Below are 25,479 nucleotides of genomic sequence, written 5' to 3' on the forward strand. Positions count from 1 at the left end.
GAATGGGGTCACCTCTTTGGTGTACACTTTCTTTCAATATTTGAAGACACAGGTGAAGGCCCAGAATTGGAAACATGGCCTTTTTTTTTTAACCTTAATATACCAACTCCTCATTCTTGAAAATAAAGCAAGAGATATGACAGACATGTCTAAAACTGTGGTATGAGCTTGAGTTAGAATAGATGACGTCCTGAGGAGAGTAATCCTCCAGTAAAAGCGAGAGAGCCCCTTTTCTCTCATGGTCTGGGGAACTCTCTTACCTGAAGCAGCAAAAATTCTCCATACTCATTACTGTCCACCTTTTCCCATTTGGCAAAAGATGAACAAAGATTCAGTATTGATTCAAAGGAAGAAAGGAATGGAAATGGAAATAGGAAACTTATAACTGACAGTACCTTCCATCCATTTTCAGGGATAGCACCTCAAGATTAGTGAATAACTCCCTGTTCTTTACTCATCTTACCTCTACTTTTTGGCATTCTTATCATGAGTGAGGTAGGAAGGAGGGAACAGCGGTGAGTGACATGTCTGGGTTCATAGGGGTAGGGGCAATACAGAGAGAAATATAGTGCTAGAGGGAGGGAACATATTAGAAGAAGGGAAAATGGTGTAGTAAAGATCTTACAGCATATCTTTTAAAAAATCCAAAGCACAACAGGACAGAAAAGAAGAGTAAACTCTGAGGACATGGTAGGGAAAAGGAGTTTGACCTTCTACAGTGTACAGTGCCATTTCCTCTAACTCAGAGAGGAGCTGGGCTGAGACGGCTGAATATCTTGACAGATATTGTTATTGGATTTTATTTTCCTCATAGACAAGAATAAAGGCTCTGTTTACATTCATAGGATATGTGGCTTCAGTGCATGTTTGTTGATGTTTTAATAGACATATGTGGCCTCTGGAAAGTTTAAAACCTCCTGAGGTGCACAATATCGCATCAAGTGTTTCACACTTCCCAGGGGAAGGATACCCTCCATTTTTATTTTTCATTTCTTCATCAATGCAGTTACTCCACCCTGATCAAGTCCTAATTTTTCATTTACAAATCTGTGGGTGAGGAGCACAAGGGATGTGCAGCCCACATCCACATGTCTGTATGTTACACCTGTCCATACACTGTTATTTAGTTAGCTAGGGCCCTCTTTGGGGACGGGAACTACTTTCAGATACATTTCTTCTCTTGTTCCCGTTCTCTTCCCCATGGTCCATCCTGTCACCATAAGATGATGCTACACCGCATCACCACTTGACTTCAAGACCCGTCACGACGACCACCAAAATTGGTGAGCTCCCCCTCGTATTTTGATCTACTCTAACCACTGGCTGTGAAGGAATGAGCAGTGGGTTAAACGTTGTAGTTTGCTACATGGTGGCATTCTACGCCTCTTATCAGCTTGCATTAGACAGAGAAAATGGCAAGTGAGAACTGGGGAGTGGGAATGGGATGGGAACATGTCCTTCAAACTTCATAAAAATGGGAAAACACAGTAAAATATTTGAATGATGATTGACTTGATGCTGCATTGATAATTCTTCTGAGCTCTGTCCAGTCTGACTGTCTGCTAATTCAACAGATTCCAGATGTCATGCCCCTAATCTTCTGAGGAATAGTGAAGTTATAGGCATTGCCTTTGCACTTCATGAAGCAATTTATTTCTTAACATGGTCAACTACTGCAGCCTGGGATATAAACAGTATTTATAGAGCAGTCCAGGCTGAATGTCACGTAAGTGTCTTGCAAACATAGGCGAATTGGCAATTGTTACTAGATTTATTTCTAATAAATACATTTTTTTATTACATATTATATTAGACCACTTCTAACACTCAAGGTGTGACCTTGACTAAACCACATGACCTGTCTCCATCTGAATTTCACCATCTGTAAGAGGGGAGTCACACATTAGGCATTCTGGGGCTTAGCTGTCTGAAGCACTGTTATCTTCACTATTTCAAAAGCTTTGCTCTTTCAGAGACATCACAAATGTTTGCATTTGCTGTTTATTGGATTTCGATCTGTGAACCTTCACAACAAGGACTGAGTAAGAATCTTATGACAGTATCAGCCATAAGTTTTCACCTGTAAAGTTCAAGCCACCCCTTAAAACAACTGCATTAATAAAAGTGGTTCTATGAGTTAATGCTATCCTTTAACAGTCAAAATAGGAGATTTAATTATAGGCTAAAGCCTGATAGGTACTGTAATCTGAATTGATAGTAGAAAAATGGCCACATATTGAAGTCCTATTTATAGTTTAAAATGGGTCCAAGTTTAAAAGAGTGAGTTCAAATTTCTGAGTCAAAGCTCCTCCAGACTTCTGATATGTGAATGGATGCTGAAGTATGAGGTTTCAGGTTATCTTTCAGGATAATCTTCCTTGTTAATGATCTTTAGGCAGTACATTTCCATACTGTCTCTCTACAGTCATCATAATCACTACCAAGAATGAATCTACTTCTTTTTTGTCTGTGATTTCTGACCAGGGTTCAGTGTAATATGCAAAGTGAAGGAAATGTTTGGCAATAATGTTATTCACCCCCCTTCACTAGGACGACAGTTAACGATCTTCAACACCCAGGCGCAAATAGCCATAGGAGGGAAGGACAGAGGGCGTCTCTTTCAAGGCCAGCTCTCCGGTCTCTATTACAATGGCTTGAAAGTGCTGAACATGGCAGCGGAGAACAACCCCAACATTAAAATCAATGGAAGTGTCCGACTCGTTGGGGAAGTCCCTTCCATCTTGGGAACGACACCCACAACCTCTGTGCCACCAGAAATGTCTACTACAGTCATGGAAACCACAACTACGATGGCGACCACTACAACCCGAAAAAATCGTTCGCCGCCCAGCATCCAGGTGAGTCAGTTAGTCTTCTGCATTTTCTTGGGTTTTAATTAGTCTTGCTGCTCACTTGTAAGTTCACCCAAGTTATATTCTCTGAGTCAGGTTGCATGTAACTCTTTATTTTAACAATGTTGTATAGGGTAAATCACAAAAAGATGTTGCCCTCCTCTGTTGGTGAACAAACAGCTGGATGCATTGTTATAGTACATGTATGGGGTAATGGAGACAAATTTTTCTTTTGTTCTAGTGCAACCATTTTTATGTAAGTAGGATTGCCCCAATGTGAACATGAACATGCTTTTAACTATGTTTACAGAGTTCCATATGTGGGGAAATGTATTCCTGAGAGAGTTACAAAGCTTACTGGGGTTGGGTGTATGGTTATTTATTAATATGACAGTATGTACTGCTGCAATAGTGACATTCATAATGAGGAAAAAAGCAGTGGAGCATTACTTCCATTTAGAGTAATTTTTCATTTGCCTTTTATAGCCTTCCTGCAGAGAATTTTGAAGGAAAGCTATCAAGATCAGTTTCTTTCAAAATGTAGATGTTCCAACCTATTTCGTAAAAATCATTCCTACAAAAAAGTTAATTTCAGAGGTTCTGATTTAATTATGTCAATGTAGTTATTTCAACCCTAAATATATTGGTTTTGAAATTACTTTTGTGGCAGCCAGAATATGGTACTGACTAGAAATAAACACCTTCAGTTGTCTCTCCTTGTCTGTGCAAAGAAAAGAATCCTGTAAATGACCAGTCTGAGCTGTGGATGAGATTCTGAAAATTATTTCTTTCAGGGGTGTACTATCATGTTATCAACTAAAATGAAACATTTGTTTTGAAATCATTAAAGAGAGAGAGCTACTGAAGAGACTCTAACAAAGGGCCTTACAAATGATTAAGAGGCTGGAGCATTTCTTCTGTGAGAAAAGGCTGAGAGAGCTGGGACTGTTCAGCCTGGAAAAGCAAAGACTCTTGGGGGATCTTGTCAGTGTGTACAAATACCTGAAGGAAGAGTATAAGGACAATACTGGTTCTCAGTGACAGGACCAAAGGCAATGGGCACAAATCAAAATACAAGATTTTCCCTCTAAACATCAGGAAACATTTTTAATGTGAGAGTAACTGAGCATTGGCACATGTTGCCCAGAGTGCTTGTGGAGTGTTCATGTTCATAACTATTCAAAACCCATATGCATGTGGTCCTGGACAACTGCCTCTAGGTGACCCTACTTGAGTAGGGTCTAGTATGGACTAGATGACCTCTAGGTCCCTTCCAACCACAACTATTCTGTTACTCTGTTAGGTGCCTCTGACTGCAGTAGAATTTACAACTATTAGAGTAATTCATTCCAAGCCAAGGTTTAACAGTGCCCCTTTTGGTACTCTGTAAATCCAGATGGAAGCAGGACTCGAATTATCTGAGTCAGTAGACTCAAACACCCGATAGGTGATTTATAAAGTCTCAGCCAAATGAGGGGAAATTATTCCAGGTTTGACCACTGTTTGTCACAAACTTTGAAAGAATTACAATTCCTTCTCCGCAGTGATTAGTTCTAATTTTAGAGAAAATGTTTGTATGGTTATATCTCCAGAGGTATAAAGTCTGTGGTTCTTATCCTTCCCTCTATAATTTTTAAATGCAGCAGTGTTTAGCTAAAGTGTTTAGCTATAGCAGTGTAACAGAGAGTAGCACTGGACCTTTTTGAGTTGGGTCAAGCTGGAAATGACACTGGCTTACTTAAAGAGGAACTCTTTCAGAAAGCTTCCTGCCTAGCCTACATGGCAGCTCACTCAGCCTACAGAGACCATTGTGTACTGAAAGAGCATCAAGAAGATTTAATAAAGTGTCAAAGTGCTTCTAAAAACATGGTTAGAGCAGCGATTTCCTGGATACACATGCACCACAACAAATGGCCTCATCTCAGCTGATATTAAAGCAATAACTCTTTGACACTTCATGCTACCCGCTGAAAGAAAAATAAAGGTCAATATATACCTCTATTACAAGTTTCTGCATTTCAATATTGGGCCATTTTATTGCTGTCACAGCACAGACGGCTCGCCTTTCTTCCTTACTTTTGGTGGAATTTGAATCTGTCAGCTTAAGTTGCATTATTTGTGTGGTGAAAGTGAGAAGAAATTGTCTTTTTCTATTTGGGCAGTATCTCCAGTCATGGTTTTTCAAGTGCCTAATGGTTATTTTATCTTGCTTGTGTTTGACATCACCATCATCATGCCTGCTTACAACTTTAGATCTAAGTGGTGGAAAAATCTAATAGAGCAAGTTAGTTCATTGGGGAACATAAAATATAGCTACCTAAGGCTATGAGCAGTACAAATACAGTTAGTTATTACCTTGTTCCAGCTTTCTTTTCTCCTTACTGTTCAGAAATCAACATTTTTTCTTTGCTTCCAGGGTTATTGAAAGTTTAACCTCTTCTCTCCTAATTCTGATCAGCATGATTCAAGTGTTTTTTTGCTCGCTCCTTATATTTGATTATAAGAATCTTTCTGCTTCCCGGTACCGTACACAAGTCAACAGCAGGTTGTTTTTCCAACTCTCCTGTCACCATGATGCATGTCAGAAAGTTGTCAGAGGTTAGGCTGATGATGGTCTAAGGCAGCTGTTTATCAAGTCAATCCATGTTGCCACCTTTTTTTTTTTGTTTTATTATCCATGTTTCTGTACCTATGTGTGATATCTTGTTTTGTGCTAAGGTAACAGACTCCTTGGGTTCGAAATGTACTTCTTATTCTGCACAGTAAATTACTTGGCACAGAATGGTTCTGACCCATTGTTGAAATATCAAATGTGATACAAGTAAAAATAAAGCATCTAATTCAAAATAGCAAGAATCAGGGTAATGAATTATTATTGTTACTCTATTAGGAGTATCTGTGCTATTTTTAGTACTCATTTTCATACGTAAGGAACTAAAACTTCTCCTTTTTGAAACACGTATAAAGCTTGTACAGAATAGCAAGTCTGTAATCCCAAAGTGATACAAAATCCAGGGGAATTTTTAGATTTATACAAGGCTTGTTAAGGAAGTACAGAAGAGCATAAAAAGTGCAAAGATATCTTCTGTTTATAGTATAGACTAAGATACCTCCTGCAGTTAGGTAGTCTGAGTACTGTCAGAAGTATTTTAGAGCACAGTTAGACCAGTTAGACTAAAAACAGTTGGAAAAATGAAGTACTTTAAAAATACACAATATTAGTTCAGACAAATTACATGCTCCAGTTTTTGAAGATCCCAGACATGGTATGTAGTCTTGGACAAACAACCAAGACAAAGGGAATTGAGAGAATATTGCAGGAAATACCCAGTGGCAATGAAATTAGCATTTGAAATGTCTATAGTGTTTTGGGTTATTTTTGATTTATACTAACATTTCTGCAAGGCAGTGAAACTCAGATCAGTGGAGGACAGGCAGGATTTGAGTGAGAAACAGTTGAGAGGTATGGCTATACTCTACTGCTGGGAATATTTCTGTGATTGAGAGAGGCCTCGAAGGAAGATAACAAGAGCTGACCTTTTCTGTTAAAAGAAAATAAGGAAGAAAAAGGCGTTTCAATTTGTGTTTGTTTCAGTGAGTTGCAAATGGTGCTTGTGCTCTGCTGTTCCTGAGTAGAAGCACTTACTTGAGTTTCTCACACGTGGTTTTCTTCTGGATTTAAGTACAGTCTGTTCAGAAGTGACATGTGTTATACTAAATTATTGCTTCATGTCTCAGGGCCCTGTCACACCAGACTCTTCTGTGATAATAATATCCTCTTGGGGACTTCTGCTTTACCACGTTACCCCACAAAGACCTCAAAGACAAGCTGTTAACTTTTGAGTGTGGTACAGTAGCATACCATGCAAGCTGCTATTAGATGAGAGTCACCGTACTGAGACACATCACATTCTTGCAAGACTGTCATGCTTCTCACAGGGTTTTTCATTAGTTAAAGGTTCTGGAATCCCACATGTCCCTGATTTAGAACACAACTTCAATTATTAGTGAAGTACTACAGGGATTTTTTGGTTTGGGAGACCTCTGTGAAAACAGGTTAAAGTGACACTTATTCTCTTGGCTTCTGCTTCCATTCTGCCTGTGTGGTCAGAATTCTTTTTTGTGAGTTGCTGTTCAAAGCTTTTTAGGAGACTCTCCATATGCTTTTACATGACACATTCTGTCTGGTTCACAGCTGGGTCATTCAGTTTTTAAATGTTTGTGCAAATATATCTTTAAAGTTAATTACTAAGTAAAGCTAGTCTAGAAAGCTATCATGTGTATCATTTATATCATGATACACATCTTCCATTCAAAACACATTCAGTTCAGCAAATCTGAGAACCACTCTAAGTAATCTTCCAGGTAATCTTCTAGAGCCCACTGACCTAGGGCACACCCCTGATATGTCTGGTCTATGGCATGGGTGGCTGGGGACCCAAGATAAAACACTTTTCTGTGAAAAAGAAATCAGAATCCTTCTGGGAGGACAGATGGACTTCTGGTTATGCTTTCCATGAGGAACGAGAAACTGTGTGCTCTGTTACTTATCCAGGGCATGCCTTAACCTCTTGAGATGAGAATAATGACACTTGCCAAACTGTTTGAACTGTACCTTGAAGTGACAAGCATGAATTACTTGTGGATTTTTCAGCTATGATCTTACAGCCATAGAATGACAGTATATGATATATTATATGCAGAATGTTCTCTCTAGAGAATAGAAGAGAGGATCTGTCCATTACCCATATGGAGAGTCCAGCCCATTGACATGGCTTAAAATAAGGTTCTCAACTTTTATTTTTAACTATTAGGCTTTTCAGCCTTCTAACTGTGTTTTCTATTGAGGGTCCAATAATCTTGATTAATGTCTTTCCATAACGTGCAGCTCCAGGCTAAATCCTTCCTTACAGTGTATATCACAAAGGAAAATAGCACAGAAGATTTGTCAGTCTAATTAGACTTTCACTGTCAGTAAGACAAATAAAATTATCTCACCCTTGGTCCTACCTAGGTACTTTCTTTTACACTCATAGATAATAATTTGGTGGAGAAAGAAATTGGCCTTTAATTTGGTTTTTGCTTCTTATAAGTCACTAGTGACATTTTCATCCCAAGACAGCAAAGCTCTAATGAAAAAAGAGCTTTTGATGAGTCTCTGCTTTAACAACTGACTTCATTGGCCCATTGGTACAACTGAGAATTACAGTCTCTCATCCCTCCTTTTCTGCTTGTTACTTCACTGTTTTTTCTTAAAGAGATCAAAGCCCCCAGACTTTAACCATACTTCAGAGTAGAATCCTTTCTCCTGTGCTACAGTCCTGCATTGATGCAGTGACATTCATAAAATGGCATTTACTTATTCACAGTCACTTCTCCTCTGTAGTGATTAAATGGTAAGGTGCTTTGAGCAGTGAAAGAAAGCAAGAATCCAAATGTGGGATTGAAAATTTTTATGCAGACTATTGTTCATGTAGGTTACAGAGTTACTAATTCAATAATACCAAATGACCTCTAAATACTTCACAAATATGTAGTATAGAAATAGATTTAGTACACACTGAAATACAGAATCTTTGGTGTGTAATGTAGTAGCTATCTAACCAGGAAAATATATGTGATATGATAATGTTCTGTATGGGAAAGGGATAAAAATATTCTCCAAGTGAGCATTAGATATGAGAGTGGTGTGGTGTGTTTAAATTATATTTATTGATGGATACCCAGATCAGGATACTTGGATTACCTATAAAGCTCATATAATCTGAACTATGACACAATATTTTCATTTCATCCAGTTTCTGCAGAAGACAGTTGTTCTGCACTTCTGAAAGTGCCATAGTGAACCAGTTTTCTGGAAGTGCCATAGTGAGCCAAAAGTTCAGTACCCATCCAAAAGAAGAGTGGAATTTTACTGTAATATTATTTTTCCAGCCTACGCTCCTGAGTGCTGACAAGTACTGATGATGAAAATAAACTCAGCCTTGTATTTCTGCTAAGCACAATTACAGTAATAAAGAATATTGTGTTTGTAAAACAGCTCATGCATATGCTGGTATATGCTGGGTGTATGCTGTCATTTGATGATTTTATCACCAGTGGTATTTGAACATTTAACTTAGTAATCATTGTCAGCTCCAAATGGATATGTCTCTCTCCTGACTCCAGGGAAGGGATTTGATTGAACGTGGCAAACTTGAGAGCCGCAAGTTGGCACACAGTATGATTTCTCAAAATATAGGTTGCACTTATTCTTTGGATAACCTGTTTTTATATAGTAGCATTGGCAAATAGTCACTTCAACCACTCCTCTGTGTGTTCTACGGGAATCCACATTGTCTTTTTATTTCTTCACTGTAATAGTTTACAGAACGTGCAAGTTCTCTGATTCATTTATACAAGGGTTAAGATTATATTGTTTCTAACTTGCAGATCTGAGCAATCATTTGGGTCTTGCAGGAAAATCTCAACTGGTGGTTTTGGCACATGTACCCAGTTCTGCTCTACTGTGAATTTTGGGAATGAAGATTTGTCCCTGCATAAGAAGGGGGAAGGAAGGGGAGGAGGGGAAAGGGACCGGTCTAGCACTTTTCTAGAATTTCAGCAATTTTTAGATATTTTTGTCTGATTTTTTTTTAAAATCTTGATCAAGAACTTATTGAAACTTTTACTTACTTTTTGTGACCGAAAAGCATACCTTTTTTTTTTAATAAAAGGATAAGAAGCTGTAATAACAGCTGTAGTAAACTGATACCTGCCTTCTTCAGGCAAGTAGTCATGCATTTCTCAGAAAATAACATTAATAACATCGGTGTGCACTTTTTTTTCAGACCACGGTATCCCTTTGTGCATTTAGACATGTCATTTGCTCTGACAAAAAGAATTCTTGAAAGTCACGTGGAAGATTACTTTCAGAATCTGATTAATATAGTAATCAGGAACTAAGTTGACCATACATTTGATCCCAAGCCAAATGAAAGAACAGGACAAGTGCGTTGTTCTGGGGTGGTTGTGTGGTGACAATATATGATGAAGAGATCCAATACTGCAAAAGCAACTACTTAGAAATAAATGAAGTAGAATCAATTGTTACTGCTCAAATATAGTTGAAGGATTTGCTCATGTTTTCTTATAGCATATCTGTTCCACTTGCTATTTATATACTTCAGGGAAATACCTAGAAGCTGCAGACATTGCCAGAATACTTCCAAAGCATATAGTTCCATGTCATTTGTTTGTTTGGATTTTTTTACAAGATTGGCTGAGAGGTGAGAATGTACCTCTTACCTTTACTAGCTCATTCATTTGAATCAATGCACAGAAATTGGAAACACATCTGTGGTGTTGTGACAGACCTGCTTTCTGAAACCATCTAATTAATGCCTTGGATTTTCTGTAGAATTATGGTGTTGTTAACTAGCAGAAACAGAAGTATTTCTGTTAGTTTCTTTTTCATCTGTGGGATGAGTTGTCACTGATTTGCAAGATGTGTCTGTCACAGTACAGCTCGTACAAGTAGTGATTAGCATGACATGCTATACAACCACCAATGCTTTATCTCCTCCCTTAGATGGCATGTGAGTAGGTGGGATGTTGTTCCTTTTGATCGCAAAATTATTTCTGTTGTATTCTGAAAGATAAGAATGTGTTTCCACAAAATTTTAAAGGGAAAATAAATCCAAGGGGGTGAGAAACCGGATTTCAGTTCCCCTGGTTTTGCATGGGATGTAAATGCTTTGCTTTTTTCTTACAGTACATTTTTGGAGAAAATGTGGTCTGTTGGCTTTTCACCCCTAAAAAGACTCATGAAAGGACCCTCTTCCCTAATAATTGTTTTTAGAGTTTTCCAGTGGTGCTGTGTTGTCCATTTTACTGTATCTCAAATTGAGTATGCTAAGGAAATTGATTTGTGGATAAGGACACTTCCTGGGAATGCCAGTAGTTTAATAGGAGAGGTGAACCAAGAGTAGGAAATGTCAAAAATGCTCTAATGGCTAAATGTGTTGAAGTGGGCAGAGAAAGTATGAATTCTGAGGGGTAGACAAGGAACTAAGATCCAAAGGATGAGATACATCTGTCTCATAAAGATATGGGAAAGAAAAAGTGAGATTTAAAGATGGAGAGTGACATGGCTCGAGATGGTAGGCTGGTGCTTCTAACAACTATATTTTGGAGAGAGAAGGGTTTTGGGAAAAGACAAACTGGTATCATATGGCTTAGTAACTGCTCTTCTACTTTTTAATCTTTGCTTTGTTCCACACTCCATCTTTCCCAAGGATAAGGTCTTTTATTTTTACCAAACTAGCAGAGACTCAGTTCAGTAGAACTGTTGGCAGTGACATCTGAGGACCCATGGCTTCTTACATGGCAGTTCAAAGTCAGGCATTACTCATTTGTACTGTGATCGTCTAAAAGGCACCTCTTCCTCTCACATTCAACAGTTCTTTTCCAGTATCTGTTTCAAAGGAGGAAAACTCATTCTTAGTGTAAAATTTCAGGTCAGGGAAGGACCAGAAATTTTTCTATATTGTGTTCTAACATCCAAGTAATAGCCTCAGTGTCCAAGCCATACATGGATATTTGCAGAAACAGCATGAATTTAACGTGGTCATAATAACTTTTTTTTTTTTTTCCCTGGAAGATGACCTCCAGTGAAAGTATAAGGACATGAATGATTTTAATCTCTGGTAACAATGGAGAACCAGTCCTGACTGACTCCAGCAGCATAAATATACAAAATGACAGATTATCCTGCGGCCGCCCTCCCTCCTGCCAGAACACACACATACACACTCAATAGCACACAGCAAAATTCAAATTGGTCTTTATCTTTTATCTGTTGTCCCAGTGATTAATGCTGCTCTTGCTAGGAGACTAATCAAATGAGGGGAAATATGGAGAAAGAAATATGTATTTCTTACATTATGGTTATCAGTGTTATTATTATTCCTCTAATATATTATCCTCCTGTTACAAGAACTTAATGCAGGAAGCGAGAGGTAAGAGCAAATTTGATGGTGAGAAGATGAATGAGACAGGCCAGAGCAAGTGGAACATAGGCATCTTTTAGAGGGAGGTGAGCTACCAAGCTGCTTTGGGGTTGCGGCATTTTAACTGTAGCAGGCTGGATATGGGTCCTAAGCCAGAAGCTACTGTTTTCTAAGCCTTATCCAATTTACCCAGCATCTGTCAACAAATCTACTCTCTAAAGGGTACTTTACTTTCCCTGTTTAGTAAAATAAAGGTCACTGGTCTATCTCACAACCAAGTTCATAGGCACTATTCTGATGGTATGGCTAATACCTTGTAAATTTCATCAGGTATTGTATTCCCTTTCCCTCCTCCCTGCTTCTTGGCCTAGGTCTTTCATAGTGGTACTAAGACCCTGTATTTCCAGTTTGATTTTAAAGATGTGTACAGAATAGAGCAGAAAATGTAGTCTGTGCTTTGGCAAAAACATAAACAGATGTTTTGACTGTATGTATCTTAGATTTAAGTAGAAGGCCTGTCTTATGAGTGGGTAGGATTGGATTCCAATTGACTTGTTTCCTCAGGATCTTCTAAAAGATATGGTAATTAAGAGATCACACCTTATTTTGTTTTCCCTTTGAGCAGAGGAATATAGAAAGGAATAGCTCTAATAAAGGAACAGACTTGCTTGGGATTAAGAAGAGATACTGAGAGGGGATTTTATCAATGCATACAAAGTATCTTAAGGATGAGTGTCAAGAGGATGGAACCAGAGTCTTTTCAGTGGTGCCTAGTGACAGGGCAAGGGGTAAGGGGCACAAACTGAAACACAGGAAGTTCTACCTGAATACAACAGAGAAGTTCCTTACTGTGTGGGTGACAGAGACTGGAACAGGCTTCCCAGAGAGGTTGTCAAGTCTCTTTCTCTAGAGATATTCAAAACCAGCCTGAATTTAATCCTGTGCAGCCTATTCTAGGTAAAACTGCTTTGGTAGGGGGTTTAGATTAGATGACCTCCAGAAGTCCCTTCTAATCCATATCATTCTGTGATACCTATGCTATAGAAGCATTTTTTGGTAGGGCTAGTATTTCCTGGAGACTGTTTATTACTCTTTGCTGTAGGTATATTAGCATAATGCCCTCTTGCTTCATGGAGTAGGCTGAAGACTTGCAAATATGTTTAGGGTCCAAATCCAAGTCTCACACACTGCTGTCTTAGCTCCAAATTGATTACATTTAGGCAGTGGTTAATCCTGCTGTTCTCTGCTGGAGCAATGCTGTGTGTTTGTATTAACACTTAAATTAGCAGGTAGGTCTCTAGTGCCCAGGTTTGTTTCATTGTTATAAACACAGCCTCGTTAGATATTCATAGAAAAACAAGCTAAAACTGATTCTGTGCTCCTAATACATGCCACTTCTCCCCTCACAATTGTCCCATATATGTTTCCCAGTTTACATGTACTACTGAAATTGTCCTCTCATTGCCTAATGCATTACCATTTACTCTGTCACACTTCAGACTTGCACAATTAACTCTTGTTCTTAAATTTGTCAACAATAGCTGTTCAGGTGACTACTGCTGTCACCTGCTTGTCTTATCTTGAGATTTAGCAATTAGTGAGAAAATTAGAAATATGGATATGTTAGGCAGGTCAGAATATGCAGCCTGCCCCCCCTGAGGTCCCTGAAGGCATCCAGCTTTAACAGCATTAGAGGAGGATCTATTGCGGCAGAGCTTATGGGGTTCCTCCAAAGCCAAGGAGGTCGAGCAGCTGGTCCCGCTCCGTAACAGAGCTCTGTATGGGTGCTGGGAATCAGTAGGTTTTCCAGCTGCTAGACGTAGATAAGAGTGCCAAGGTGGAAAAGAAAGATAGATGGAACAAGAAGGAGGGATGTATGTTGTATGGTATGTATGTTGAGGGATATATGCCTCAGAAAGAACCACTGCACTGGGAGACCCTTCTTCCACCCCCACATCTGACTCGTTGTGAGGTATTATTGCTTACCTGAAGTTGAAAAATTTCTGTTTGCTTGGCTGTAGCATTTGTTGCCCTGGCAAGAAGTGAGAACCACTTACATTGTGCTGTGAAAAGGCTTAGTGCCTCTCTGGATGCCTCTCATGTCCGATATTTGCAAGTCATTTATTTTGTCCTTTCTTAACTGAAGCCATGGAAATTGTGTTAGCTTCTGCTCCATGTGGTTCCTGGAGGGAAAGGAGGCAGGAAGTTGGCATGAACTGGAAAGGAGAGTGAGACCCTGGCTATGGATTGTTAAGGACGAGGATCTGCAATGTTCACTTTGGCCTTAGGAAATGCTGTATCAGCTGGAGTGAGTTGTAGCCCTGCAGTTTGCACCTTGCTCTTTTATGATGGTATGTTACATCGTTCAAGGTAGGTAGGTCCCTGGTTCAGATTCTGAATCTGAATTGCCCTCTCACTTCAAAAAGGCCAGATTTCCTTTGGCGTGGCTTAGGAAGCTCTTCTGCTGCAACTCTGCTGCAGTGCTGCTGCAGGCACTTGAGCTCTTCTGCTTACTATTGTAGTGGTGTCACTGTAGGTATCAAAGTCAGCCAGAAAAACAGAACGTTAAATGGCATCAGGGCTTCTGTTGTGAGGGGGGAAATAGGGTGAAATGAGGTCAATGACATCACCTGTCCCCATGAGAGCTGCAGTCTGAACAGGGCAGAGGATGTAAATGAGGGTTTACAACACCAAGGATCCTTCTAGAGGTGGAGAGAGGGCATGGCACAGACTGTCTGGCCCTCTGCTTCTGTCAGGTTTGGTCACTTGGAATTTATTGTCTCTTTCTCTTCTATTCTAACCTGATTTAATGACAGTTGTAGCTGAATTTCAGGAGGATTTCATTTTTTGAAACTTTTTTTCTGTTGTTCACTGTTCTTTCCTTGCTTTTTTTGTCTTTCTCAAGCTGAGAGTCAACTTCTGTGGTGACAATGAAAGGTGACAGTGGTTAGGCAGTGTTGTACCCCATTTCTTCCAATAGGACATTACAGAGAAAACAAGAGGAATGATTTCTATTATCCGTGGGTACCACTATGCTCCATCTAGAAAGTTACATTTGCAGTTTTTGTCATATATATTGCCTTGGCATCTGAGAGCTTCGCAGCTCAAGAGCCCATCCACCTGCAGTGGTCCATAAATTCAGACTAAGGATGTGAGGAGAAATAATGAATATTAATTCAAAACACCTATGTACTTAACCTAGATTTCAGAAATGTACTTGTTAATTGGATTTCTTAGAGACAGAAATTCTCTTATCAGTAGATTGTATTTATATGACTGATACCTTTTACTGTAGACTTATATGGAGTTTAGACTGGGGCTAAATCATAACTTCATCATGGTTCAAGTCAGGGCATTATTCAGCAGTCTCCTACAAATTCATCTGTAGAAGGCAAGGACTTTAGAAAAAAATCACTCCAGGTCCCTGTAATTTCTTTTCCCTTCTGATATCCAGGAAGACCCTTTAAAAGAGAAAAACCACCCCCCCCCCCAAAAAAAAAAAAAAAAAAATGACACCCCCCTCCAAAAAAACAAAAACAAAAAACCAAACATACCAACAAGCAAACCACCCCCCCCTAACTTTCTGAAAAATAGGAGAGCTGGTTTTTGGTTTGCAGATGTAAAGCTGAATTAATAACTCATTTGAGTTTTCTTCTCCTCATGTTCAAGTTTACTTTCATGAAAGTGTGAGGTCTGGGAAGTAACAGTTCCTGACTTGAGATGTGCAGGTAAAAACTGTCCTGTAACTCTGGTATGGTGTCTGTAGTGGGATTGTGTCTTTCCTGATCACTGCTTGTAGTGATTGCTCATTTAACCAGATCATGTTATTCCAAATGCCATTTCTGCTCTATTTTAATGTATCTGGCATGATTTCCCTTTACACAGAGAAGTGAAATTTGGGCTGTAGCCCACATGGCAGCATCAGGAAGCCAATTTTAACTTGACTGACCTTGTTTGGCATCAGACTGTTATGCAGAAGTTCAGCCATTTCTGATGCTAGACACAGAATCTACTTTCCTACCAGTGTGTAATTTGGGAAAACTCAAAATCCTGTTATGCCTGCAACTGTGGCATAGTGTCAGGTAGAAAGATTTATCTTAAGCAATCTCTTCAGCCAAATCTTACTGAGTAGGGCTGTGATTCTTTTTTTCTATAGCAAGGCAAACAGGTGAGTTTCAAATCCACTTGCCCAAAGGCTTTAGTCTCTGGATTAGACCTCGTGGCACCTGCTGAAGCACTGTGCTAACAGTAATGAATAAACTGCTAACAAAATTTCTTATGAAGTACTTTACAAATTGTATCTAAGGATTGTTTATTTTCATCACAGATACACAGTTAATTGTAGGTTAGCACCTAATTATTGTTTAATAATGCATAGCTAAACCAGGAATAGTTTGGAATGGCAATGAAGAATGCTTTCAACATGCCCATGGAATAGGAAGAAAAAACAAACCAAAGCAGGATATAATTAACCAAGCTGTCCTTACATCAAGACACCTCTAAACCAGATATTTAAGAAAAGGTTTCTGAATAATCAAATGATCTCATAGAGATCATTACCTCAACAATGGCTCCATCTGACATGCAAAATGATATGCACTGATTAGTGAGAATCCTCCCCATCTGCATTTTTTTTTTTCATGGCCGTACTTTGTGTATCTTGAGAACACGTGCAAGCTTTTCACATCCACAGAGACAGTAGGTGGTTTTGTTTTTTTTTTTTTCTTATTTTTTTTCTGTCAAGGAAAGACAAATAGTTCTGGACAACACTGAAGCTCTGTCCAAACTGTCTGAATTAACTCAGCTTAGGCAGTGTGCAACATTCTCCATATTAACTTGTCCCATTGCTTATTGAAAAGCAGGGAATGTTATCTATTATCTCAGATTAATTTGTTCACACATGACCTCACTTTAACATGATTGATAGAAGGTTATACTGTAACTGTCTTCAGAGGTAGCTGGGATTCAAATAGGCAAAAGTGAACAGGCGATGCAAGTGGCCAACTTCAGGGGCAGAATCAAAGAGACTGAAAAGATTCACTGTTTGAGACTTAAAGACTTTCCTTATTGAATTTTGCCATTTAGTAGGTCATCTTTCACATGTCTCTGATCACTTCTTTAAGCTGCCTCCTGGCAGAGCTGGAAGATCAGGACATACACTTGTGCTTGAGCTGCTTCAAGTAACAGCCTGTGCTGAAGTGCCAGCCCCTTTAGATGAGCAGGTTACACTCCATGCAATGGAGCTGTGGAGGAATGGACACACGGGTCTTCTTCATTGCCCTTGCTGCAGGGACAGTAACCTCTGATGGGGTTGCCAACATCTTCAACCACTGCCACAACAGTAAAACATTATGTCCGTCAGAAAATTTTGTCATAAACGAGGCTATTTCTTAATATGGCAAGGCTTTTCAATGCCCTTTCAATGCCTTATTGAAGTTTCTCTGCATGGCATTACATTCTGTAGTGCCAAATGAAGATACAGATCCAAACCTTTCAAAGGGATGCAGTACTTGCTTCAGCTGAATATCTTTTTTCTCTAGGTGTATTCACCTAATAACTAATTTTTGGGACTGCTATTCCTTCTGTGACAGCTCTGCCACTTTGAAGTCCTTCTTGAACCAGTGAGAGATTTTCATCAGTTGTCAAGGGTTTTCATTGAACTTATCTTTGGCTTTGACCTCTTATACTGATATCTCCCTATGCTGGTATCCCATGAGAATGGTCTATTCCTTCCTCCTTCTGTACCAGATTAAAATCTCATGGCTTCTGAGGAATTTCTTGCTCTTTAAAATAGAAAATTCTGGTGAAACTAGTTATTTCCTTGCCTAGGAATGCAATGTTTTTTATTAAAATACACCTTGAGTGGTACACCTGCGTGGTCTTCTCGCTAAGGCTGAGATGCTGCTGTGCCATTCAAGGCTTCTGTAAAAAGGATGAACTCATATGTGCTTTTCAGGCTGTACTGTGTTGTCTCTTTCTGCAGACCTGGAAAACAAATCAAAGAAAAACCAGTCATGTCAAACTCTGGATTTTTTTTCTTCTAAATTAAAAAAGGCGTTCTGAGGTGTGGAGCATTTCTGAATGACCTCCGCTATGCTTTTGAAGCTGCTCTGATGTGGAGTGTTTATACGCTCCCAGTGGCAGCTGTCTCCCCACAAAGAATTCACAGTAAAGTTGTTAGACTACCAGGGCTCTGACTTAACCTCTTCTGTCTTGGCTTGTATGTTCTGATTTTGGTGTTTGCTTTTTTCTTCACTCTCTAGCCATTACATCAAACCACACTGCCTTTCTCCTTCCTTATACAGTTAGCTTTCCACAATTCTTTGCTGTTCCTTCAGTGTTTATTTTAATGTCAGCTGAATACAAACCTAATCCGCTGATACAAAAGTCAGATGGAATTGCTCTTCTGAGTCTCTGTAACATCCCTACCCCCTTTGAAGAGGATGTGTCATTCCATTTCCAGCTGATTTGCAAAGGGGATAAAGCTCTTTCCTGGGAAAATGGGAGGCACCTGCCTTGTGGGAGGCACCTGCCTTGCAGGGCTTAGTTTATTTGGTCAACAGGCTTAACAGACAGTAGCTAAGATCTTGCAACAACCAGGAGTTTTCTGAGGACACTGTTACCTTCCCAGTGCATCTGCTCATGGATTTTGCATGAGCATGCTATATTTCTCTTGGATTCTGTCCCTAGATGTCGATTCCCAGAGCGTGAGGAGTGACTGCCTTAAACTGCTGTTGTGGTTAAGGTTCCTGCAAGCACTGTTTATGAAAGCACTTAATCCTCTCAGGATGTTTATTATTCAATTAGCCGTGGTAATACAGCAGTACATTTCCCAAAATATAAGACACTGGCACTTATTTGTTTAGAATCAGTTGCTTTTTTATTTGCCTAGCTTTGGTTTTGTGTTACAGAACTACAAAAATAGGACCCTCTGCTCAGTCATACCTGTTGTTTGCTGTTATCTCTAATCCAGTTTTTCTTTCCTTTTCCAAACTCACCCATCTCATCCATGAGAACTGGCAGTCTAAAATTCATTGTATATGGGAGAAGCAGGTTAAGTTAGCCTTCATTAAACTCTGTGCCTCTGTCTGGAATGCTCTCACTCGCCTGTTAACAGCTAACTTCAAAGCCAAGTCACATGTAACTTCATATCAGTGTAGTCACAGTGGCAACTATAAAGAAGTGAAAACCTCTAGCTAGCTATAGCTAGCTATAAATTGAAATAACCTGACTCTCTTAGTTCAAACTGGAATTAAACGAAGCATAAATTGTCCAATAGCTACATGAGAGAAATAATGAGAATGAATGAGAAAGCAACCTTCGAGTCTAGTTGTAAATTACTTTATACTAGCCTGCTACTTTTTCTTTTTGTCCTTTCTCCTTTGAGGAGCAATGACAAACTCAAGATCCAGATTGTAACTGTCCTCTGTCACCTCATGATGATATAAGAATTACATTGTAGGGGCTACCCCGTGCAGCTCAAGGGCTGTTTCTCTTCTATCGGTAAAACAGGACTTCATTTCACTCTTGAAATAAAGTCAGTCCATCATTTTTTTGATTGCTGCAGAAATGTTTAACTGTGATAATCTGGGACTGTTAGGATTGTTATTCTCTTTGCTGTCTGCCACTTGCTAGTGAGGACTTCCTTTCTGCTGAGGGAAGTGGCTCTTTACGCAGTTAAGCTACAGTCTAGCACTTGCAGCTTGGGTAGGAAACCCCAAAATTGTTCTGAATTGCTGGTACTTGGAGGGTGGTTTTGGTCTTTTTTTGGTTTGGTTTGGTTTGTTTTTTTATTCAAGAGGGCAGGGACTCCTCTGGAGAATAATAGTAATTGAACTGACACTAAGAGATGCTGAAAATGCCTTGAACTCTCAAAACTTCCTATTGTTATCAGCAATCTTCTCGCTGGTCCCAAACCTAGTCTCTTCTATAGTTCACTGAGCAATTTTTGCGGTGAAGAAATTTGCGTTCGGCATTGTGCTGATTCCATTCTTACTAGTAAATAAATAACTCGTGCAGTCTCCTTCTCTAGCACTGGTCAGTAGATAGGACACCAGAATTAACTCTCTAGACCTGAACTATATGATTGTTGGAGTCCATTGTAGGAAAACCTTACATGAGTCACTGGGTCAAGTCCCCCATCTATTATAGACACCATTTTCTCTGTTCTCTTCAATAATGTTTTGTTTCCAGACTTTGCCTGACATTTCAGCATAATATTGCCCAAGGCGCTTTACCCCTGTTCCAAGGTTCCTTCTTTATGTGATGTGGCATTAGTATTTACTTTTGCTTCTTTTGTAAAGTGTTTTCAGATGTATGGCTGAAAAATACTAATTAATTGCTTTTATTAGTACTTTCATATTATATCTGACAGATCCTTCCTACCAGAGCCTAAAGGAACCTGCTGTCAGCTGACACATCTTCATGAAGAACAATGCAGAACACTGGAAGTTACAATGAATTCCTTTATTTGGGATGATTTTTTTTTTTTATTTAATGCACCAGAAACCCAGCAGGCAGAGTCAGGAATAATCAGCTGCTTTTCTGACCCTCTAGAAATTAATATTGTCCTTGGCTCCCAGGCGTGATCTTGTGGTACAATGGGGGCTGTCTGCCCTCAGCCTGGAGCTGCAGAGATAAATGGAGATGCATGTACAGCTCAGCACTTGCCACTGTTGGGATTGAAGGTAACCACAGCAGACAATGAGCTGTACACACTGTGTTGCTATTCTGAGTTGTGCAAAAATAACTTCCATTTCCTTTTTTGAGTGCTGTCTTCTTGTCCTGCCCAGCACTGTTCTTCCAGAGCCTTATACAAGCCAGCACAAACATGTTAGTGTTTCTTGGACAAGCCTCCGCTTCTGACTACAAAGAAGCAAGGGACACCATTGGTCTTTGAGAGCAAGTGGGTGCATATCCAACGAATGGGTATTGCCTGACATAATTATTCTGGTGCAGGAAACTCATATGACTCTTCCCAATGGCTGGAGTCACCTAAAGAACATTGGTCAGAAATTCCACTGACTATTCTCAGACTTGGGATCTTTTGTTCTCACTGGAAAGCCCTTTGTGTCTCTCCATCCTGCAGTGTCACAGATTAAAGGGAAAAGGATGAGTCACTTCTTTGGGCCATCAGATTTGTGTACTCTTAATGAAAATGAGTGTTTGAAAAAGGACAAAGGGTGGCCTGAGCTCTAGATCAGAGATAAGAACAATAGGTAGAGATTCTGAGCACTTATGCTGTCAAACAAAATGTGATATCAGTCTCCTCAGCACATTTTTACACACAGGCAGGCTATGTTGCAGATCTTACACTTATTCTTTTTAACAAAATACTAGAACTGTGTTGCAAACAAACATATCACATAATTATAACAATACTACTACATTAAGCCAGTGTGTAGCTGATCCTTTGTCTTTTTGTTCCTAGTACATATTTGTATAATTGTTTCTTTGAGCTATGTAAAACTTTAATTGCAGATACCAGTACTGTGCCAGCATGAGATCACGTGGTATCCGTGGGTTACCAACAACTACCGAGTGCTGTTAGTAATTGTTTGATCTGTCAGAACTGAATTTAAATGTTGGACTGGTATTTGAGTGTGTGTTGAAAAATGAAGTGAGGTATATTATTAAATAATATCAGCTTGAATTAAAATATCTCATTTGAACTTCTAATGGGAAGGGGAAGAATTATCAGTCAATGTCATTTCTTAACTTCAGTGTTTCATTCTTGTATGACAGTGACTTTCTGTCACTTTATAGTGAGCTCTAGTTACCTCTTATCAGCCTCTACCTGCTCTTATGTCTGGTATCCGTACCATACAGGAAAAGGATTATTTCTATTCTTAAATTAATTCTTGCAGTACTGTTTAATGCATGGATAATTTGTTTGTATCTTAACCTCTGTAAAAGCTTCCCTCTGTAGGGCCTTCATTTTATTTAGAGGCTGCAAGAAAATTCTCCTTTAACATTGCAAACCTAAAAATTCCAACTAGTTTTGTCATCTCCTGACAGTACTGCTCTCAAGACAGTTTTACCTCTTGCTTCCCTAATTTTTGCTCTCTATATAAGAAACCCTGAGGCTGGAATGTTGTCTTTCCCCTCTCTATCAAAATGTGTGTCTCAGAAACACTGTCCCCAACTGGAAGGACCTTAAAGGTGATTCAGACTTTGAGCGTCACAGCAACTTCTAATACTTCGTTGGCTATTATTAGATGACAAGCTTCTGCATTGCTGGCATGTGTAAGCACCAGTGATACTATGCTCACTGAGATAGAAGGAATATTTTAAAAGAAAAGATGATTCATTTTGCTGGTGTATAGGTTTTCCTTAACCCCTTGAAGGCTTCACCTGTTTTTATAAAACATCTGTGAATAAGTCATATGAATAAGAAAGAGACCATATTTACTGCCTCTAGATTTTCAGAACACATCCAGTGTAAATCACTGATTGAGAGTCAATATAATTTGTAAGATTTCTGTGGCTGATGTGAAATGAGTGGGTAGATGTTATATTATGCCATATTTTATAGCTGATTTAGTGCACTTGGCTTTGCACTTCATCTGCTGAAGCCTTTGGTAAACCTCCCACTGGTTTGGGTTTTAGCAATGGTGGAGCAAATTGGCAAGAACTAGTGGTAGTTGTAACCCTTTCTGTAGCAAGCATTTTCTGTCCTGAAGTCAGGACAGCAGGATACTTGAACCATATTCTGGGACCATCTTGTCTTCCTTGAGTGCGTCCCTCAGGAAGAGACTCGGTAACTGAGGTTCAGAGGCTGAAGGCTGGCTGGCAGCCTTCATAGTTCTCACAAGGCTTAACCCCAAGAGTTGCTAGGAATTTCAGAGTTATGTTCTCAAGCTAAAAAATTCAGGTAGACCATATACCAATGCAGCTAATAAAAGGTGGGGGGAACATGAAAGTTGGTCCTTCATAACATCTGCTATGTCAGCCAGGATGCTATCTTCCACTAGACTTGGCATCTGAGCCATACAGAAGATTTAATAATCTCAATGGAACAAATTGAGAAAATCCAGTACCCTGAACTTTTCTTATTAACTGGAAGAGTCATTCTTTTAAAGAGTCACAAGCTTGGAAATTCATGTGAAAGTGCAGCCAAAAGTAGAACACTGGGAAGCTGCTGGTTATCTAGTTATTGGGGTGTTTTTTATACTGTTGCTGCTGTGAATGTACCAGAGCACATCTGAAGTACTCTGGCAAAGAACTAACTCTCCAGAGAACACCCCTTCTGCATGGGTAGGCATAGTCCTCGGTGAAGTGGCTCTGCACAACCCCTTGGTGCCATCTGCTGCCTATGGAGGATGTTTGCCACCAGACCAATCCAAGGGCAAAGATGATCCAGTAGCAATGAGGTGAAGGCTGGAGAAACTTATATGATGGTACTTTGTCACTGCCTATTGCCTGGCATTTTCAGCCAATGGATAATGACTGCATAAGCTAGCTGTGCTGCACTAGGACTTCAAGGGATGGTTGCATTAGCCTAGGGATGACATAAATATATGGAAGCACTGCCACAGCAACTTGTTTGTTTCGGGTCAAGGCATTGCAAATGCCCCTAGGTAATCAGAGCCAATAAAAACACTGGCTGCCTTGACCTTTGAAGCTAATGAATTGTGTTGCAATAAGTTACACTCTTTTTCTTTCTCACTTTTTCTTTCATCTCCCTCTATCTCCCTTTAATTTATGCACTCCAATGGTAATGCAAATCTTCTCCATTTACAACTGAGGATAAAAAGGTTTTCCATAGGAATTGTTATTTTCTTTTCTAAACAGGTGGATATATTAATAAAGAGAGATTTTTGTATGGTCTTCTATTTAATGGCTAAGGAATTGAAGATTAGTGAAAAGCATTACACTTCAGATACTGATCTTGTATTTTTATCCAAATAATGTGAACACCATAGAGAGCTATGGGGTAATCTCTTTGGTTACTTTATTGAAGAGTATCTTAACTGATCCAGTCCATAAAAGCTCTGCCAAATTGCACAGATCTATTAATGTTTTGTTTGTAGTACACTGGTTTTTTTTACCAAAGTGCTTTATGTAGCTTCAGAATATATTATACTAACAATCCTGCTTCCATACACAAATGTTTTATGTTCCTGAAGGCATAACTTCTGACATTTTCTGAAAGATCTCAATATCATAGATACTAAGGGACAGAGCCTATAACCTAAGAAGTTTCCTAACTTGAGGGGAGTTAAAACCTTTAAATCTGAAATCTTATCCATAAAAAGTCAAGAGCTTGATCACTGAAATACCCTTACTGCTCTTTCCTGTGTGTGTACACATTGAGAATGTGACCAAAGTGGGCATTGCACTGTTTGCTTTAAATGGCACATTTATGCTGAGGCCAAGGGTATATGACTTTGGGGAAAAAAGGTTGTCTTAATGAAGAGTATTATTCCTACAGAATAGGATTATGATTTACTGATAGAAAATATTTGCAATGAGAAATCTTTGGCAGTGTTGAAATTCACTGTTGCCAGGCTTTTTAAAATAAAGATTCTCTAAAGTCTTAAAAGGGTTGAGGTTTTTTTAATAATATTTGCAATGTCAGAGTGATGCTGTTGAAAGCTGAGTTGAAGAAAGTGTGCTGTCAACTCTGCAACTCACATAGGTTGTTCACATACTTCTCCTATGCAGCTATCAGTGTGGTCATACACAGGAGAGGGGAGATAACGATTTTCCATCAAATGGCCATCCTTCTGCTTTTGTAACATTGCCAGTCAGAAACCTATGGAGTATGGCTTCTGCTGCAGTACAGAATGATTAATCACCAGCTATGAAGGAAGAGCTGCTTACTTCCCTGTTCCATGTAGAAATAGCAGAGCTTTGACGTATAGGTTGATGCCAGCACAACAGGCCCTCCCAAATTTTCTTACACTGGGGGATACTCAGTAATGTTCCAGAGTGGAAAGCCATGTTTAATTTGCATATGAATTCACATACATATTTTAGCCATAATGTAATCCTGAAGTATTGCTGATTTGTGCTCTGCTTTTCTATAAGAAACAATCAGCTATGAAATCAACACCATTTATGTCAGAATGCTGTAAAGACAAGTTGCAGGGTGCTTCTGTATCTGCAGTGAATCATGACTGCATAGGATCTCTGCTGATTCCAGCTTCCCAACTTCTTTGCTCAACCATTCTCATGAATGATGCAGAACTACAAAAGGAAAAAATTCTTTGGTCTCCCACCTCTTCTAATAGCTAGTGGTCACTTTGTCTCCTTGAAACTTCTCATTCCTGCTTCTCTCTAGCCTACCTCTCACCCAGGATCACTGTTCCTACGAGAGGAAAACCTGGGACAAAAGCTTATGATTCCTCTCTGTCAAAGGAAAATATGTTTTCCAGGAGAATAGGAATGATGAAGTGAGAGAAAGCAATTGTTCCATCTATTCACAAATTTCACAGAATATGCTGAGTTGGAAGTGACCCACAAGGATCATCGAGTCCAACTCTTAGATTTGAACAGGATCATCCCCAAGAACCACACCATGTGCCTGAGAGTATCATCCAAATGCTTCTTGAACTCTGGCAGGTTTGGTGCTGTGACCACTGCCCGAGGGAGCCTGTTCCAGTGCCCAAACACCCTCTGGGTGAAGAACCTTT

The 25,479-nt window shown here is 39.4% G+C and overlaps 1 protein-coding gene across 6 annotated transcripts in view; it reads left to right on the forward strand.

Moving 5' to 3' along the window:
- Window positions 1-25,479, forward strand: part of LOC114065456 (neurexin-3-beta) — a 136,231-nt gene that overhangs the window by 26,478 nt on the left and 84,274 nt on the right. For 5 of the 6 annotated variants that reach the window (XM_027899390.1, XM_027899388.1, XM_027899391.1 and 2 more), the window contains exons 3-4: window positions 1,224-1,283; window positions 2,551-2,858. In XM_027899390.1, the coding sequence (XP_027755191.1) occupies window positions 1,224-1,283; window positions 2,551-2,858 (368 nt within the window). The remainder of the gene's footprint in view (window positions 1-1,223; window positions 1,284-2,550; window positions 2,859-25,479) is intronic. The other variant, XM_027899387.1, reaches the window with a different exon arrangement.

The sequence above is a fragment of the Empidonax traillii genome, unplaced genomic scaffold (assembly GCF_003031625.1).
Source record: "Empidonax traillii isolate 1590-97213 ecotype Southwest subspecies unplaced genomic scaffold, ASM303162v1 scaffold663:size352693, whole genome shotgun sequence".
In the NCBI taxonomy this organism is placed as follows: Eukaryota; Metazoa; Chordata; class Aves; order Passeriformes; family Tyrannidae; genus Empidonax; species Empidonax traillii.